We start from the raw sequence: 18,635 nt of genomic DNA, 5'->3' as shown, positions 1-18,635 counted from the left end.
TTAGTAAATATAATATCCTATGAAATTTCTCATTATCAAACACTGATGCTATTCAGGAAATACCCATACTTAAATAATTCTCATTGTAACAAAATGCCCTCTGTACGCATGTACAGGGGGCATATAAAAAAAAATGGAAAAAACAGTGCTGATATAATCAAGAAGTAAATAATAGAAAGCATTACTTGTCATATCACAAATAAGATTATCGACATAGTTAATAAATTAACTTTTTTAAATAATAAAATAATACAAAACAGATAAAAGTTTTACAAATTTCAGCTCAATGTTCCACACATTAAATAAACAAGCTTACTTCAAAATCTAGATACTGTTCTTCCGAAAGGATTTTCTTTGCTACAACTAATGTTCTGTAACCTTCTCTGGCCATATTTCCACACTAGAATTGATATTATTCATCAGATTTGAAATAAATGCAACAAAATTAATTTGATCTAAATACTTTTTAAAAATAAAATAAATATCTTCTAAGAGTTTTTATTTCCTTTCGGGGTAGAGTTTCTTTTAATCTCACTAACTTTCTGAAGACATGTGGACAGTCTTTACTGATAGTGATCTCAAATTATGGAATTTTCAGGAGAGAAATAACCACAGATGAAACCCTAATGCTCACATTACTACCTGTAATAATAATGTGACAGTCAATTTTGAGATGTGGAGTTAAAACCCTGAGTTTCTGGAGAGAAACCCTAGTTGTTCATGCCAATCAACTAACATGGGAAGCTGCAAAAAAAAAAAAAAAAGCCTTAGACAAAGTCAAAATAGAATATTTTGACTTTTTCATGTATAAGTGACCATCATTATGTCATCATCTTCTTTCTCAGCCATCTCTGATCCACTGCTGAATGAAGGCTTCTCCTCATGATTTTCCAATTTTCCTGGTCTTCTGTTTCTGCCATCCATCTCTTTCCAGCCATTTTTTCTATTTCATCTACCCATCTTATTTTTGGATGTCCTTGTCTTTTCTTTCCAGTTAGTATCCATTCTTCTGGTCCATCTGTTGTCCATTCCTCAAGCCAGATGCCCTGCCCATCTCCATTTGGATGCTTTTAAAAATTTTATTGCATCCAAGACTTTTGTCTGTGATCTGATACATTTCCTTGCTCTTTTTTTATCCATTAGTGTTATTCTTAGGATGGTTCTCCTCTTTCTGTCACCAGTATTTGTTTTTGCATTTGTTTAGTTTGTGCCCACATTTCTGAGCCATAGGTAAGTACTAGTAATTTGCATTGGTTGAATACTTTATTTTTCAGGCAGATGTGCAAGTTATTTTTTTTTTTTTTTTACAATGTAGTTCAATTTTCCTGGGTTAACTGAATTCTTCTTTTAATTTTGCTCTGTAATCCATTTTAAATGGCAAAAAGTTGCTACAAGTACACATAAGAGGAGACTATTTCTATTGACTCATCATTATCATCAAGTTTTATTGTTTTTGTTCATAAGTCTATCTTCAATTGGTTAATTTTTCACTTTTTATTGTCATGCCTTTGGAACTCCAGTTAATTTTTTGAATCATCTCCTGCAGTGCTGCTGTAAAAATTTTAGAGGATATAGAATGTACCTGTTTTATCCCCTGTTGTATAGGGATCTTGTTACTTTCTATTTGTTGTTTTATAGTTGCTGTTATATTTTTACACTTAGTAACAATAAAAGAATATAACAGTACAGTAACAAGAAATCCAAAATCAATTATCAAAAGACTGGAAGAATTTTAAAAAGAACTTTATAAAGATGAAACAGATAAAACCATACAGAATAAAGAAGTAACTCCAATATTGAAAATAATTTTGGACTAGAAATAACCTATAAAAAAGTACATGAAAATATATATCAAATGAAAAATGGGAAAGCTCCAAGAGAAGATGAATCCAAATTGTGTTAATAAAGACTGCTGGTGAAGAATCAAGAAAACATCTAACAAACCTTATCAACTAATGTATTGATAAATACCTACAATCTGGAATAATGCAATGTTAACATTAATTTATAAAAATGGAGATAAATAAGTCAAAAATTACAGACCAATTAGCTTATTATCAGTTCTGTATAAAATACTTACAAAAACAATAACCAACAGAATAACACCAATTCACTGGATTTAAAACAATGAGTAGAGAAGGCTGGATTCCGAAAAAGATATAGTACAATCGACCGTATACGTGCACTGAGGCAAATCATGGAAAATACAGAAGAATATCAAAAACCTCTCTGTTTAGCATTTATAAATTATGAAAAGTCTTCGACAGCATCAAAACTTCTGCAATAATAGAAACTCTAGAAAATCAATCCACAACAAGTGAATAAGTGGAACTGTTAAAAGAAATATACAAAAATGGAACATCATTAAACTATATATATATACATAAGTATCTAGGTTCCACTAAATAAAAATTGAATTTAGAGAATACAGTCATCACCACAAACAAATTACTGATATATATATTATTAAAGGTATTTACTCAGATTGTAGACATTTTATATTGGAATTTTACTAGAAACACCGAGATACTAATCACAAAAAACTGGAAAAATGAGCAAGATTAAAAAGTGAACTTCTCGCATAAACAGTTATGACAACAGTCAAGTTTGAACTGGCGTCTGCATGGCAGGTCTAGCATGAGGCGTTAGTGAGTGGGAACTATCTCGAGAACGCCAAAATTGAATTACTGCGCTGTGTGAATCAGGTAAGCTATAACTTAAATTACTGTTCATGTGTCAGGGGTCCAGAACTATTTCTTTCGATTCTAAGATGCGTCTTTCTATCTGGTGTTGACACTCTTCTAAATTAGAGTTGGCAGAGAAAAGGACATGACTGGAGAGGGTGCTTGCACGGGTTCTCATCCATCTAGTGCTACACTAAAACCTAAACTATGGCTCGATACATAGATAACATCTTCCTCATCTGGGAATATGGTCCAGAGAACTTACAAACTTTCCTTGATCATTTGAACAATCGCCACCAAAACATCAAATCTTGAAGTGAAGGTGTCCTCTCCTTTTTAGATTTAAAGATTATTAGGATGCCTAATTGTCTCAAATTTTTTATTTTTCGAAAAACAACTCATACAGACAGATACTTACAGGCCTCCTCTCATCACTTCCCTCAGCAGAAATTCAGAATTATCACCACTCTGGCTCATCAGGAGAGATCTCTAATTTCAGAAGAAGATCTTCAAATCGAACCTAACCACCTCAAAAGTATTTTCTTAAACAATGGCTACTCACCTCGAAGCATTTCTAACTGTCCATACCCTCGTCTCCAACCTCGTCAAGAAGATAACTCTAACCCTATTGCACACATTCCATTACCGTGAGTTCTCTGTCGCCCAAATTGGCGAAAATTATGAAGAAATTTAATATTAGAACTTAATTTACCCTACCAAAACTTCATTTGTTCCTGAGTCAGCCCGAGCCAAAACATCACCAACTTCAGTTCCCAGGAGTATATAAAATCAGTGCAGGAAGCCATATTATGGACAAACCGATAAGTCTATCTCACTACAACTCGAAGAGCATCAACGTGATATCTCGTACAACAGAACCCATGCAAGCACCCTCTCCAGTCATGTCCTTTTCTCTGCCAACTCCAATTTAGAAGAGCGTCAACACCAGATAGACTGGAATCTTACTATAAATATCCATAAATGCCCTGATGAACTAGAAAGACTCATCTTAGAATTGAAAGAAATAGTTCTGGACCCCTCACACATGAACAGTAATTTAAGTTATAGCTTACCTGATTCACACAGTGCATTAAATCAATTTTGGTGTTCTAGAGATAGTTCCCACTCACTAACGCCTCACGCTAGACCTGTCACACAGATGTCAGTTCAAACTTGACATTGTTGTTCCTAACTTGTTTATGTGAGAAGTTCACTTCTTTTTTTGTCTTGCTAATTTTTCTAGTTTTTTGTGATAGTATGTACACCTAAAGAAGTCGGCATTCCGACGAAACTAGCTGTGTTCTAATTAAAGTTTTTGTCTTATCTCAGTGTTTCTAGTCAGTAAATTTCCAATATAATATATATATATATATATATATATATATATATATATATATACAGGTAACCCTAGTATAACGCGGAAGTTAGGTTCCATGCGAGACTCAGATAGCATAGGGTTATGTTTCGATATATATATATATATATATATATATATATATATATATATATATTTAAAATTATATAAACAAAAATGACATATCCAACAAAAATATTTTTTTATTTACTTCAGGCAATTTATGTAAGTTAAGAAAACAAACTATGAAACAAATACATAGTATAAACTCATAAAAATTATGAATTGTAAGTAAAATTTATTGCACATAATGCATAAATGTTTTAGGCAAAATAAAGTACATATTATAATCATCATCACTGTCTTCAAAACTAAAAGAACATAGATGTTCTTTATTTACTAGTGGCCAGACGTTTTTATCACTTGATATCTCTTGGACATCATTTGTATAATTCTCATTGCATACTTCGGCTGGTTTAATTATCAAGGAGTCAGTAATAAGGCCTTGCTTACTACTATGCTGAAAATATTTATTAAGTTCATAATATGAAGCTAAACAAATATCCAATACCAAGAAAGTTGGGAAGTTATTTTACGGATAATGATCCCATTATCCGTAAAATAACTTCCTAACTTTCTTGCCAAGCCCAATCCTGCTAATTTCTTTAAACTGAATTCTTTAACGGATTCATCACAATCAGATAATTGTGATTTGGTGTGACGTCATCTATTAATTGTACAGTTCCTTCTCGTTTAAATCTATTTCCCCATCAATTAATTCACTAATTTCATTTTCGACCATTGCAAAAGCCCTCTAAGTGGCCATTACTATAAAAATAAATTTTTTTCCATAAAAAAAACCATTATATATTGTAACTCATCAAAAAATAAAGTGCTCAGCTTGAGATTAACATACATGATTTTTAAAGACAATTTTCAACCATAAATACTTTATACAGTAAACAATTATAACTACCGGCGCGATACAGGCGGATGTAAATTTAACGAAAATAAAATTTGATTTTTAAGTCGCACGGAGAAAAATATATGATAAGATAAAGGGTTACTACAGTTTGTAGACCATGTTATAATGAAGCCACGCTGTATTAGTACTGCATTGAACAAGGGTTACTACAGTTTGTAGACCGTGTTATAAGACATCTATTACTGATTAATTCTATTCCTTCTTTCTCGATGTTTAGTACTCTTGTGCTAAACATCGAAAAAGAATGAGTAGAATTAATCCTCTCTCTCTCTCTCCTGTAGATATCTAAGATAATCAGTAGCATCGAAAAGCAGGCCACCGTTGCAAATAAATCGATGGAACCGGCCGCCATTACTGCCAGCGGAAAGTAGGCCTAGCACAACACCCCAGCATTTTCAAAGGTTGACGAAGCATAGGTAGGTGATTAAAAGAAAGCATCGCTCTTACCTGCATGACCGTGACTAAACTGCATTATATCAAAACCGCATTGTCTAAATACCGTGTTATACAAGGGTTACCTGTAGATATATATATACATATATCATCAAGAAGTGTATACTGGATTCAAGGATAGTATAGGAGATTCTCATTATAAGTGGACAATGGGTATCAGAAACTGACCGTTGAAAGTGAATCCAGTTATAACAGGGGAAAATTTTTCACCAGAGTCCATGTAATGAAGGTAAAATTGGATCCACCACACATAGCAATGGAAAATACATGTTGAATATTTGGTACAAATTCATTTAGTATAATTTACCATAAGAAATAAAATGCAACTGTATTTATGATACCAAAAATGATACTAATTCCTAAATAAATCACATATCGGTACTTGGAATGTATGAAGATTATTACATATAAAAATGACAATAATTCCTAAAATAAATCACAAGTAACAGAGCCATTTAAATCAGAGGTTCAAGAATTAAGAAAATAAAGGAGACAAAAAAAAAGAAAAAAAAGTGGAACATCCACTTCTATCTCATCACTTTCCACCATAATACAGGTGTCTGGACACTACACGATCCTGATTGAGGGTGACAGGCTCTTTTGCCATGAACTTTTTCTTTGATTTTTTTTTTTTTTTTTTTTTTTTAAATACATGCATGATAAACTGTGTGTCATGCATGTTTCATATCAGGGAACTCATTTAACCATATATCATGTACGTTGTGCACTGGTCAATATTCTATGGATTCTACCATTCAAGATTACAGCTGACCTCTTAGTTTATATCACTCACCAGTGGACACATACATTCAAAGGTTCGGAGAAACTTGTGCTGTTGCCTTTGAAATTTCAAGAGCTTTCAACCATGTCTGGCATCAAATCCTACTAAAAAACTGCCATCCTTTGGTCTCCCTGCCACCCTCTATAATTGGGTGGCTAGCTTTCAATCTCTGCTCTTTCTCTGCAAGTCGTGTTAGATGACTCCCTCTCTTCAAGCTTCACCACCAAATGCAGGAGTGCATCAAGGCTCTGTTCATCACCTACTCTCTTTTCTCCTGTACATGAATGACCTACTTTCAATCACCACTAAAACTGTCCACAGCTTTCCAGATGATAGTACTCTCCATTCATCCTACTCATTTGACAAACTATGTAGTACTTTGACAACATAAGTTTCAAGGTCATCTACAACCAATTCCTTAAACCCAGTGGTCAGCGAACGGGGGTAAATTATCCCAAGTGGGGTAAAAATTAAATTCTTAGGGGTAACGAGGACTCAACAGACATAAATAAAATTATATAAAAAGTGCGTTCCTTGTTACAACAGAAATTTTTCTGCTCGCAACACTGCATCTGGCCAATGTAATATACGTGTTTAGGAGACGTCCCATCATGTTGAACTCCAAACAATTTGGTTGCTAAGGCGTTGTCAACTGGCTAAACAGATATTATTTGTCAGTTGTCTATTACTTGCCTTAACCTTATTTTTTGACGTGTGTTTTTACTTTGTTTAAGTCGATTTAAGTAGTTATTTAATTTAATTTATTTCAATAGTTCTATTTTAAGTGTAAGATTTTCATTTATTAATCATATTTTAGTTTTATGTTAGTTCGATAATTTGATTAATATATTTTCTCCTTGCTCGATTAATTTTCGATGGTCAATAAAATAATTAAATACTGCCTTCATCTTGAGGACATGTCTTAGTGCCACGTTTACCATTTAAATTATTGTAAATTTAAATGAACTTTAAAAAACTTAAATTCAATCACTGTCTTTTTTACCCTTCCAATGACATCAACTAGAAAAAGAATATACCAGGAAGAGTTCCTCAATTATGGGTTTACACAAATAGAAGACAAAGGAATAATGAAACCACAGTGTGTTGTCAGTTTGAAAGTACTGACTGCAGAATCTTTCAAAAAGAGTCAATTGGATAATTTGCACCCACATCTGCCTTCCAAACCACAGGAATACTTTGTAAATTTGGAAATGTCTGTCAAAAGACAAAGACTGGACAGCAACTTGAGAGGTACATTCGATCAACATTCAGCATCAAAGGCTAGCTTTGAAGTGGCCTGGTTGATTGCCCGAAACAAGAAACCATCAGCAGCTTTGAAAATGGCAGAGATTATGCATGGTCAGAAAGAAGCCATGAAACTAAATTCAGTGCCTTTTCTGCAAAAGTTGTGAAAGAAAGAATTTCTATTTTAGCAGAAAATGTGAGGGAACAAGTTATTTCTTCAATAAAAGAGTAAATGCTTTGCTATTCAGATGTCAGTAGTAATTCACAGCTGATGGTATATGTTCACTACAAAGGTTTACATGCAATTGATGAGGAACTGTTGTTTTGTTCTCCTCTCGAATTGCGATCCCGTGAAATTGATGTCTTCAATAAAGTTAATGAATACTTTAATAATGTTAATTTAAAGTGGGAAGACTGCATTGCTGTGTCTGTTGATGGAGCACCAGCTATGTTTGGTCATGTAAGTGGTTTTTCGGCTTTGGCAAGAGAGAATAATCCAAAAATTGAAGTTAACCACTGTATGATCCATCGCCAGGCACTGCTTGCGAAACATTTGGAACCTGCACTGGATGCCATCATGCATGATGTTATCAAGGTTGTCAATGTTGTCAAAGGACATGCACTAAACAAGTGACTATTTTGTGAATTATGTAAAGATGGTGAGGCTGAATATACAGACCTACATTATCATACAGAAGTGAGGTGGCTCTCACGTGGAAATGTTCTGAACCGAGTGTGGGCTCTCAAAACTGAACTTGATATTTTTATGGTTGATCAAAAGCATGTTCTTGCAGATAAGTTTACAAACTCCTCATGGGTTGCACATTTTGCATATTTAGCTGATATTTTTGAGTATATGAATGCATTGAACAAAGAATCACAAGGAAAAAACATCAACATAATTTCAGCCAGAGAAAAGATTTCAGCATTTGGATCAAATGCTTTTATATTGGAGACAGAAAGCAGAACAAAACAAGATAACTGCCTTTTCAAAGTTAGCTTTGTTTTTGGAAGATTGTGAAAATATTACTTTTGACGACATCGAGGATACAGTTATAAGGCATCTTACCAAACTCAAAGGGTGGTTCTCTGATTACTTTCCAGATCTTGATTCGCATACTGTCAGTTGAGTTGTAGATCCCTTTAAATGTGAAATTGCTGATGTACCAGAAGAGCCTTAAGGGTTGGCGGAGGCACTTCTTGAACTTCGATCCAATAGTGAAGCACGTATTGAATTTGAAAGCAAAGCAGATCTGTCATATTTTTGGATGTCAATAGCTGCAAAGGCTTTCAAAATTGCACATGAGAAGGCAGTCAAAAAGTTGCTGCCTTTTGCAACAACCTACCTTTGCGAACAAGGATTTTCCACTCTAATGAACATGAAAACAAAGCAGAGAAATCGAATGGACCCTGGAAACAGTATCCAAATTGCTCTTACATCAAAATGCCCCGATTCTGATATTATTGTATCAAAAATGAAACATCATTTCTCCAAAACTGAAGTGAAAAAGTTTTCAAAGAAATCCTTTTGTTTCATAACGAGGATATTAATTTATTTTATCGAATTTATTTTATACTTTTTATATTTATAACTGTATTCTCTGTATAAATAGATTCAATAAACCTTTTGAATTTAAATAATCTATGATTTTCTCCCTTTCAAATCAAGGGGGGTAACGTCACTGTAAATAAATATATTTTGGGGTAATAGGTAAAAAAGTTCCCCGACCCCTGTCTTAAACATTGATCTACATACCAGGGTTTCTGAATCATGCAGTGTAGCCACTGTAAAACTCTTTAAAAAAAAAAAAAAGGATACTGAAAGTTCGTAGCAAGTAAGTCAGCTTGTGCTCTTTGCAAATACAGAGAAAGATGCAAGAAAGCATTGTGTAAAATAGCTAAAGAAAAGTCATGGGAAGACTTTGGTAAGAACATAGAAAATAAATATCAGGAAAATAGCAAAAATATTCTGGAGGCTGTTGAGAAAGCTTAGAAAATCAAAGAATACTGCAAAAGAAATCAGAGATGATAAAGGTGACATGAAAACAGAAGATAAAGATATTCTAAATGTCTGGAGTAATTATGTTGAATGACTACTAAATAAAACAGACAATGATAGCATGGTGAAAAAAAAAACACTCAACAGGAATGCAATCAGGAATACATATCAATACTTAGAAAAATCCACCGAAAACCTGAAATGTGGAAAGGCAGTTGGAGTAGATGCTCAAATATGGAGGTATAATTGAAATAATACTACTGTGAAATATTTAAGTCTTGCCAGATTTTTATTATATTGAATCAACAATAAAACAGCATTTCCTTAAGTTAACATTAAGCCTAGAACCTGTAATACAAGAGTACTCTGGTCGGACAAAGAGTTAATACATATGTGTGGTGCAAGAACTGATGTGATTAACTACCAATCCATCAGTATCTCTGGTGTGGTAGTAAAGATTTTAGAGAAGTTGGTAAGAACTCACATACAAAAATGTGTAGACAAACAAACTATACTCTGCAAGGAGCAGCATGGATTTAATAAAGAATTTCATATTGAAAAGAATAACATGTAAGAAAGTTTTAAAGTGAATAAAAGTTGAGCAGCTCTCAGATGTGAACTGTAGGCTAAAATAAACAAAGATTATTGAAGAAAAAATGAAAGAGTTTGAGAACAGGAATCAAACCTTGGAGATTCAGTGGCAAACTCTGAAGAAAACATTGATTGATTCTGCCAGAGAGGCATGTGGTGAGGTTATCTGTAAGGATAAAAAAATCAGAACTCCCTGGTGGACACAGGAAGTTAAAGAGGCAGTGAAGGAAAAGAAGAAAGCATACCAAAAGTTCCTGTCAAATAAGTCAGCTTGTGCTCTTAAAGAATATAGAGACAAATGCAAGAATGCTAAACACTGTGTAAAACTAGCTAAACAAAAGTCATGGGGAGGACTTTGGCAAGAATATAGAAAATAAATATCAAGAAGGTGGCAAAATATTCTGGAAGTTGTTGAAGAAGCTTAAGAATGGAGGAAAGAGTGCTGTAAAAGGAATTAGAGATGATAAAGGTGACATGAAAACGGGAGAAAAAGATATCCTTGAAGTATGGAGTAATTACTTTGAAAAACTGCTAAATGAAACAAGCAGTGATGACAGCACAGTGATAAAAAACACTGACCAGGCAAGCAGTCAGGAATACATATCCATACTAGAAGTAGAAAAAGCCATCAAAGGCTTGAAATGTGGAAAGGCAGCAGGAGTAGATGATATTCGACCAGAAATGCTGAAGTATGGTAGTATAAGAGTCTTACAGTGGCTGCACTGCATAGTTCAGAAAGCCTGGACAGAGGGACGAATTCCCGATGATTGGAGTAGAGCTCTCATAGTACCCATATATAAAAAGGGAAATAAAACTGCATGTGAGAATTACAGAGGTATTTCCCTACTGAGTGTTCCTGGCAAGATCTATGCAAGTATACTTGAGAAACGGTTGAGAAGAATTGTGGAAGAAAAGCTTGGTGAAGAACAAGCTGGATTCAGGCCAAATAGAGGCTGTCAGGATGAGATCTTCACTTTACGACAAACAGTCGAGAAAGCATGGGAATATAACAAAGATCTGTATTTAAGTTTTGTCGATCTGGAAAAGGCATATGACAAGGTGCCAAGAGAGAGAAGCTATTCAATACGCTTCAGTTATATGGTGTCAATGGGGCATTATATCAAGCAATACTTAGTCTTTATTTGAGTTGTAAGTCAGCAGTTAGAATTGAAGGAAGTACAGGAAGATGGTTTAATGTTAAATCTGGTGTGAGACAAGGATGTACATTATCCCCCTCTGTTATTCATTATCTATATGGATCACATTATGAAGGAAAGTGGTATTAAACATGATATCAAAATTGGAGATGTTAATGTCAGCTCTTTGCTTTATGCGGATGATGTTATACTTCTAAATAAATCTGCTACAAGTCTGCAAGATTCTCTGACTAAATTGAATAGCTGTTGTAATAGATATGGTATGAAGGTCAGCAATAAAAAGACAAAGACAATGAAAATAGGCAGAATCATTGAAAATGTCAACTGTGTTGTGAATGGAGAACCTGTGGAACAAGTAAAACATTTCAGCTATTTAGGCACGATTTTTACTGAAGATGGTAAATTAAATATAGAAATAGACAACAGAATCAGCAAAGCTGGTATGGTGGGAAGTCAAATGAATAAATTCATATGGAATAAGAGAGAAATCAGTCGGAACACTAAATTAGCTGTGTACAAGACAGTGTCCAAACCAGTTTTAACTTATGGATCTGAGAGCTGGGTCAGAAGTAAAACACTTGACCAAAGACTAGAGACCACAGATATGAGAATCCTGAGAAAGATTATAGGCATGAACAGATGGCAGCAATGGCAATATCATATTAAAAACGAGGATATTAGGAAAGAACTTGACATTGTCAGCATCCAGGAATGCGTTAGCAGAGCTAATCTTAGGTGGTATGGTCACTTAAACAGAATGGGCGAGGAAAGATTAGCAAAACAAGTGTTCTCTTCCAGGTTGACAGCAAAACGACCCGGAGGAAGACCAAGATATAGGTGGATTGATATGGTACAAAATGCTTTAGACGATAGAAATATAAGATCTGATAATGTTGGAGTCTTGACAAGTAACAGACTGATTTGGAGGAAAATTGTAGATAGGAAATTAATAATGATGTAATTTTTTTCATGTAGTACTATCATATCCTGTACACCCCTTGAGGGTACATGGCAGGAATTTGATGTTGATGATGATGATGGTAAGAACTCACATACAAAAATGGGTAGACAAACAAGCTATACTCTGCAAGGAGCAGCATGGATTTAATAAAGGAAGGTCATGCTTTAGCCATTTGCTTATATTTTATAACAATGTTACAGCCGAGTTGGATAAAGGGAATGAATACACTATGATAATGTTGAATTTTTCTAAGGCATTTGATAGGATATCACACAAAAGGCTGTTGCATAAACTTGAGAATATGAGATTGGAATATAAGCTCTTCACTTGAATCACGGGATGGTTGACAGATAAATATCAAAAAGTGGTATACAGTGGGTGTGAATCTGCCAGTTTTAAGGTGACCAGTGGTGTAATTCTGGGTTCGGTCCTTGAGCCATTATTGTTCAATCTGTACATTAATGATATCGGGCAGGGTCTAACATCAGATGTGCAATTATTTGCCAATAATGCAAAGATAGGCAGGGCAATCAGACATGCTACTGATATTCAGCACTTACCAAATGGATTTCAATAGGCTGGAAATTTGGGCAAACGAAAATGGCTTTCAGTTTAATGTTAGTAAGTGTAAAGTTATGCACTTTGGCATGATGAGATTTCCAGCAGCATATTATATTAGCATCGGTTATGCTACAAGAAACTGAGGAGGCAAGGGATTTTGGCGTATTGGTGGATAGGAATTTGAAGTTCAAAGGTCACATAGCAAAAGTTTCAAATATAATTCAGAGGATAATTGCAATGTTGAAGCGAACCTTGACATGTAAGGATAAGGAAGTCATTTTGCCTCTTTATAAGGCTTTGATAAAACCACACCTGATTATTGTGTGCAGATTTGGTCTCCTGGGTTCCAAAGGGATAAAGAAGCTGTGAAAAGGGCAAAGAAGAGTTACAAAGATTATATCTGGATTATGGGATTTAGATTATGAGGACAGATTGCGAGTATGTGGATTGTAGACTCTGGTTAACAGGAGAAAGAGGGATGATATGATATAGGTCTATAAACTTTTGAATGGGAGCTATAGGATATCATCTGATGAAATTTTTCGTTATATGGAAGGTGGGGAGAGAACACAGGGGTATCCATGGAAGTTAAATTTATTTGCAATCAAGAAAGGGGTAAGAGCTAGTTTTTCTCCCAGAGTGCAGTGAATGAGTGGAATAGTTTGCCTTTAGTGTGAATGAATTTAAGCTGGTTTGGGTGATTTATAGCCTCCCTGGAGGTCTCAAATAATAATAATAATAAATAACCAATCTTCTATGTATATTACTGATTCCCTTCCCCATTTTTGAATACTGGAGAATGCAGTTTCTTGAAAATACTGCTCCAGTAATTCTTTTCCTTGGAACATGTTCTGCTCATCTGAACTTGTGTCCATAACTCTAGCACTCTCCTTAGAATATATTAAAACATGAGCAGCAATTAACTGTCTCTTACATTTCAGATGTACTGTATCAACTGCTCATCCACTTGGATCATTCTTGTTGTGGTTCTAATTTAACTGACTGCTGTTCACAAGTTCAGATCTACAATGCCTGCAGACTTATCTGTAAAGAGTCACCAAGCTAATACTCTGTGTTGAGTGATCCCTTGAATACTGAGGGATCATTAATCTACTGCTCTGTATTGGAAATTTGTAGAAAATTTGTTTTGGAGACATTTGGAAGAATAAGTACAGTAGTACCCATCTCTGATGCTTCGCTTTATGACAATTCCACTCATATGATGCACTTCAGTTATGAGCAGTGCCCATTTATAAGACCCCACATTCACTCATATGACAATTTTAGGTACACGACATTGCCATCAATCAGCAGATGTGCAGCATTCGTGTACTCAGTTTATTTACAATGTTATTGCTCATTACATCTCTCAGTGTTCTGGTGCTTCTACATGAATTATAAATTGTTTATAACTATTATTTTACTTTATTATTGTTAAAAATGGCAGATAAATTTTAAATAAGGGTGTTCTTGCTCCAGTGAAAAGAAGAAGATGCATAACTGATTATATTAGATGCAAAGATTAAAAGTATTCAATTTAGTGACAATGTATCAAACACAGAGCTGCCCTAGGCTAAACTTACCTCACAGTTAAAAACAAAGATAAAGTTCCAAGTGAAGTGAAAAATTTTATGCTAGTTAACATTCTAGTTATCAGTAAATGTAACAGTTATTATTGAAATTAAAAAAAAAAAAAATTAATGGTCTAGATTGATGACCAAAGTGGTTAGCATGTATCCTTAAAACCAATCTATTCAAGAATACTAAAATTTGCAAAAATTATTCCAAATTTTTTATTTGCATCATTTACTCATTTACTCACATATATGACTGTTTGAAATGTAATTAAACTATTACATTCATCTACCAGTGAAAAAAAAAAGTAGTGATTCGCTATATAACAGTGGTTTGCTGGAACCTGGCATGTCATAAGACCAGGGTATGCCAATATTCTATATCAGGAAGGATTTCATAAGCAGCTTGCACTGATGAGAAGTAGTATCTGAAGAAAAAGAAGCAATTTACTTAATATGCTGGCCTGGTTGGCCAAGTAGTTATGTGTATCCGCTCTCCAGTCAAAATGTTGTGGGTTCAAATCCTACTGTAGGCATGGATGTTTGTGATTGTCTGTGAAAATACTAGTGGTGGCGGGCAGTAGATGCTGTTGGTGTAGTTAATGTGGTTCACTGTAATTGGTGGATTGAGTGGTAGAGACAGAGAGCTGTAGAGTAGGTGCCCTCCCTTGATGAGTCTTTGAACTCCTTACAGGTGACACATAATAATAATAATGTTTATTACAAAAGAAGCTTGAAGTTACTATTATGCCAAAAAAAGGGAGGAGATGAAGCTGAACTAGGAATTTGCACTGATGTTTTTTTTTTTTTTTTTTTTTAAAGAAAGAAGAAAGCAGAATGCTGACATCTGCAACGCTATGAATAGGACTTACACTCAATAACAGACATTCAGATATAGAGTAAAAAAAAAGGGAGGATAAAAGAATACAGACTTCAGGCACTCTGTTAACAGCTGAAATGTCAGAAAATAAAAAGCCATCAGTTCTCAAATATGATTGTGACCAGATTAAACGGAGTGCAGAAAAAGAAGAAAGCAGCTTGCTTGGAGGGGGGGAGAAATGTTATGTTCAACATGATCAAATGTTTTGGAGACATGTAGAACAATCATGTAGATTGATTTCTTCAAACTTCTCACTTGTTTCGCTGAGAGCTTCTACATGTCAAGATGTTGGATAATGACCCCAACTTGTTCCCTGGATATCCCAAGAGTCTTTGCAATGTTTTTGGCTGGTATTCATCTATCATCAAGGATCATGGCATGCACTGCATCGGTGTTTTCAGGTATGAGCACTGTGGAAGGTCTTTCTCATCTGGGAATATCTGTTGTCTCAGGATGCCCAATTTTAAAGCTGGCCACCCATATGGCAGCTGTTGGACATGCTGGGGCATAGTCCCCTAAAGTTGCACACAAAGTATGGTGAATCTCAGTTGCAGACTTTTCTTGCAGCACAAAAAACTTGATGATGGCCTGAACCTCTGTCTTTGAATTTCTTCGAAACCTCTGATATGTCTTCTTATATATCCTAAAAGAACAAATTATTACAATTTGATGAAATATGGGGATTAAAGGATTTGAAGACATGTTCTTTCTTGTGATTATATCAGTTGCTTTAATATCATGTTTGTTCTAGATGTTTATAAAAACTTCTCAGCCCCTCCCCCTTCTTCCTGTATAACAAACGTGAGACAATAATGGAATAAATCTTACAACAGTGTAAGATTTATGTGTAAGAAAAATTACACTTAAAATTACCACCTACTCTGATTGAAATAGAGAAATAATTCTAACTAGGAAATAGAGGCATCATCTCCTACTTCACTTAAACTCCCACTATCTAAGCCTTGATTCTCCAACAGGTAATGCCAAAGCAGTCCAAGGAAAGAATTCAAATTATCATAAGTGGCTTGAGACCAAAATTCCAGCTTTGCACTCATCCTATGCTGCAGCTCTTTAATAACTGCAAAAAACCTCAGCAAATCCAAATCTGATAATGTAAGGGCCAAATACATCAAACTTTCCTGCCCAAATGGCATTCCTTGCAGGAACACAGGATGAAACTTATGCTCTTCCATGTTGCCACACCTTATTCACCTCCAATGGTGTCATTGTAGCATTACTTAAAGATAACACAAACCTTCTGTCATGATTCTTCTCCTCCAACTCTTGCACAGATGACCATGGTAAAGTATAATCAACTCTCATTACAGAAAACACTGCTACAACAAACTACCAAAAAGTACCAATCAAAGCCCATATATATATATACATAATGTTAAAAGAAATTCACTATCTACTATAAACAAACCATTCGTGTTCCCTACAAGTTTTATATACTGAGAATTGAGTCTACCACCCATTATGTCAAGAATCCATGCCTGTCTCTAGTCATTCATCAGAAAGAAATCAAAAGAATCCTGAAAAAGCTTGGACACCAAAGTCTTCTGCTCTGATAACATCTTTCCCAATGCACAAAAATGTTGTGCACCAGAATTAATATTGTTGTAGAGAGATTTTTCACTTGGTTATAAAGTAAATATACTTTACAATAAATTAGATTCTTGCTAAATCCTTTACCCAAGAGTAAGCAAAGTTTTCAAGTGAAGTATCTTCATGACTAGGCTACTTGTACACAGAGGATGTTGACTTCACATCACTTGCCCTAGTGAAAAAACTTTCTACAACCATCTCTAATGCAACTTACTTTAATTATAAGTTAATGTACTTTTTTTTTCTATTTGTATATGAAAAATATATGATTTCTGCATTAATTAAACCTTGGTGACTTTGTTCTAGCTCCCACTGATGAGACCTCAAAGTCAAAACCAGTCTGGGTAGTAGCCATACTTATGATGCATAGCAAATGTGCACTTATGAAAAAAAAAAAAAAAAAAAGAAAAAAAAAGTGCTTTGCATTATGGGAAACTGAGGCAAATGATACAAAAGTCAACAGTCTCCATACACATGTAACCCAATCATGAAGATACTTCATAGGCAAACTCCATCTGCTCCCCCCCCCCCCCCTTGAGTAAAGGATTAGACAAGAATATAATCTTGGCAAGTAAAAGTAACATTATGTCACCTTTTCAATCTTGTTACTTGTCCAACATTTACACTATAAGTTCTGGACCCCTCACACATGAACAATAATTTAAGTTATAGCTTACCTGATTCACGCAGCATAGTAATTCAGTTTTGGTGGTCTCGAGATAGTTCCCACTCACTAATGCCTCATGCTAGACCTGCCACGCAGACGCCAGTTCAAACTTGAATGTTGTTGTTCCTAACATGTTTATATGAGAAGTTCATTTTTTATCTTGCTAACTTTCCAGTTTTTTGTGATAGTATGTACACCTGAAGAAGTCGGCATTCCGATGAAACTAGTTGTGTTCTAATTAAAATTTTTGTCTTATCTCGGTGTTTCTAGTCAGTAAAATTCTAATATAAAAATGTCTACAATCTGAATAAATACTCTTAGTAATATATATATGTGTGAAACTTACATGTGTCAGAAAAGCTGAAGACCTGTTCATCCACCCCCAAAAACTTGGCATTACTTCTACATTAGGTAAACATGCTCACTCTCTGCTCAGTGAAGAAGATGAGATCACCAAAGAAACAGTTTCTTCTAACACCCTTTCAGAAGAATAGCCTATCGTAAGCAAGCCATTAATAAGCTCCTGTTTAATCTACCTGCTCACCATACTGAAGATAAGAATGATGTAAAATGTTTTATATCTCTTCTGTGTATCAGCTCATTTCATCAAAGTTAGCCAAAATTCTCAAAAAATATAAAATGCACACTTCTTTCACTATTCTAACCAAATTCTATTCCTTGCTTAGTACAGCAAATCCTAAATATGACAGCTTAAAATATCCTGGCATTTGCCACCTTTAGTGTAAATATAATATGCTGTAATTTGGTAAGACAGAAAAATCCACTGAACTATGTATGGAGGAGCACGTGAGAGACATGACCTATGGCAGAACTAGAGCCACCGCTCTATCTAATCATGTTCTTAATTCTGCTAACCCCTGACAATGAAGATTCAATCACTCACACAATGAACATTCTGTCATTTATTTCTGGAATAAATCAGAAACCATTTTTAGATCCTATAATGAGCACAAGAGAAGAATTATTGAATCGACAGAAACTGTCCTCAATCCAGTCCATCTTAATACTAAGCTATAACCTCGCTGATTGTTACTTCTCTACAACAAACTCTCAGTCATCCAACTTTGGCATGTGTGAGGTCATACTCACATGAACATGCTCAACAATACTGTGG

General features: G+C 34.7%; 1 protein-coding gene across 2 annotated transcripts in view; it reads right to left on the bottom strand.

Moving 5' to 3' along the window:
• The window catches only part of LOC150110238 (putative phospholipid-transporting ATPase IIB), a 359,872-nt gene that overhangs the window by 175,164 nt on the left and 166,073 nt on the right, over positions 1 to 18,635 (bottom strand). For both annotated transcript variants that reach the window (XM_090398500.1, XM_090398506.1), the window contains one exon: positions 317 to 400. In XM_090398500.1, coding sequence (XP_090254626.1) covers positions 317 to 400 — 84 coding nt within the window. The remainder of the gene's footprint in view (positions 1 to 316; positions 401 to 18,635) is intronic.

The sequence above is a fragment of the Typopeltis vanoorti genome, chromosome 1 (genome assembly GCF_054136105.1).
Source record: "Typopeltis vanoorti isolate ZY-2024b chromosome 1, IOZ_Tvanoo_1.0, whole genome shotgun sequence".
Classification (NCBI taxonomy): domain Eukaryota; kingdom Metazoa; phylum Arthropoda; class Arachnida; order Uropygi; family Thelyphonidae; genus Typopeltis; species Typopeltis vanoorti.
The sequence above is the reverse complement of the archived record's forward strand: the minus strand, read 5'-3'. Positions and strand labels throughout refer to the sequence as shown.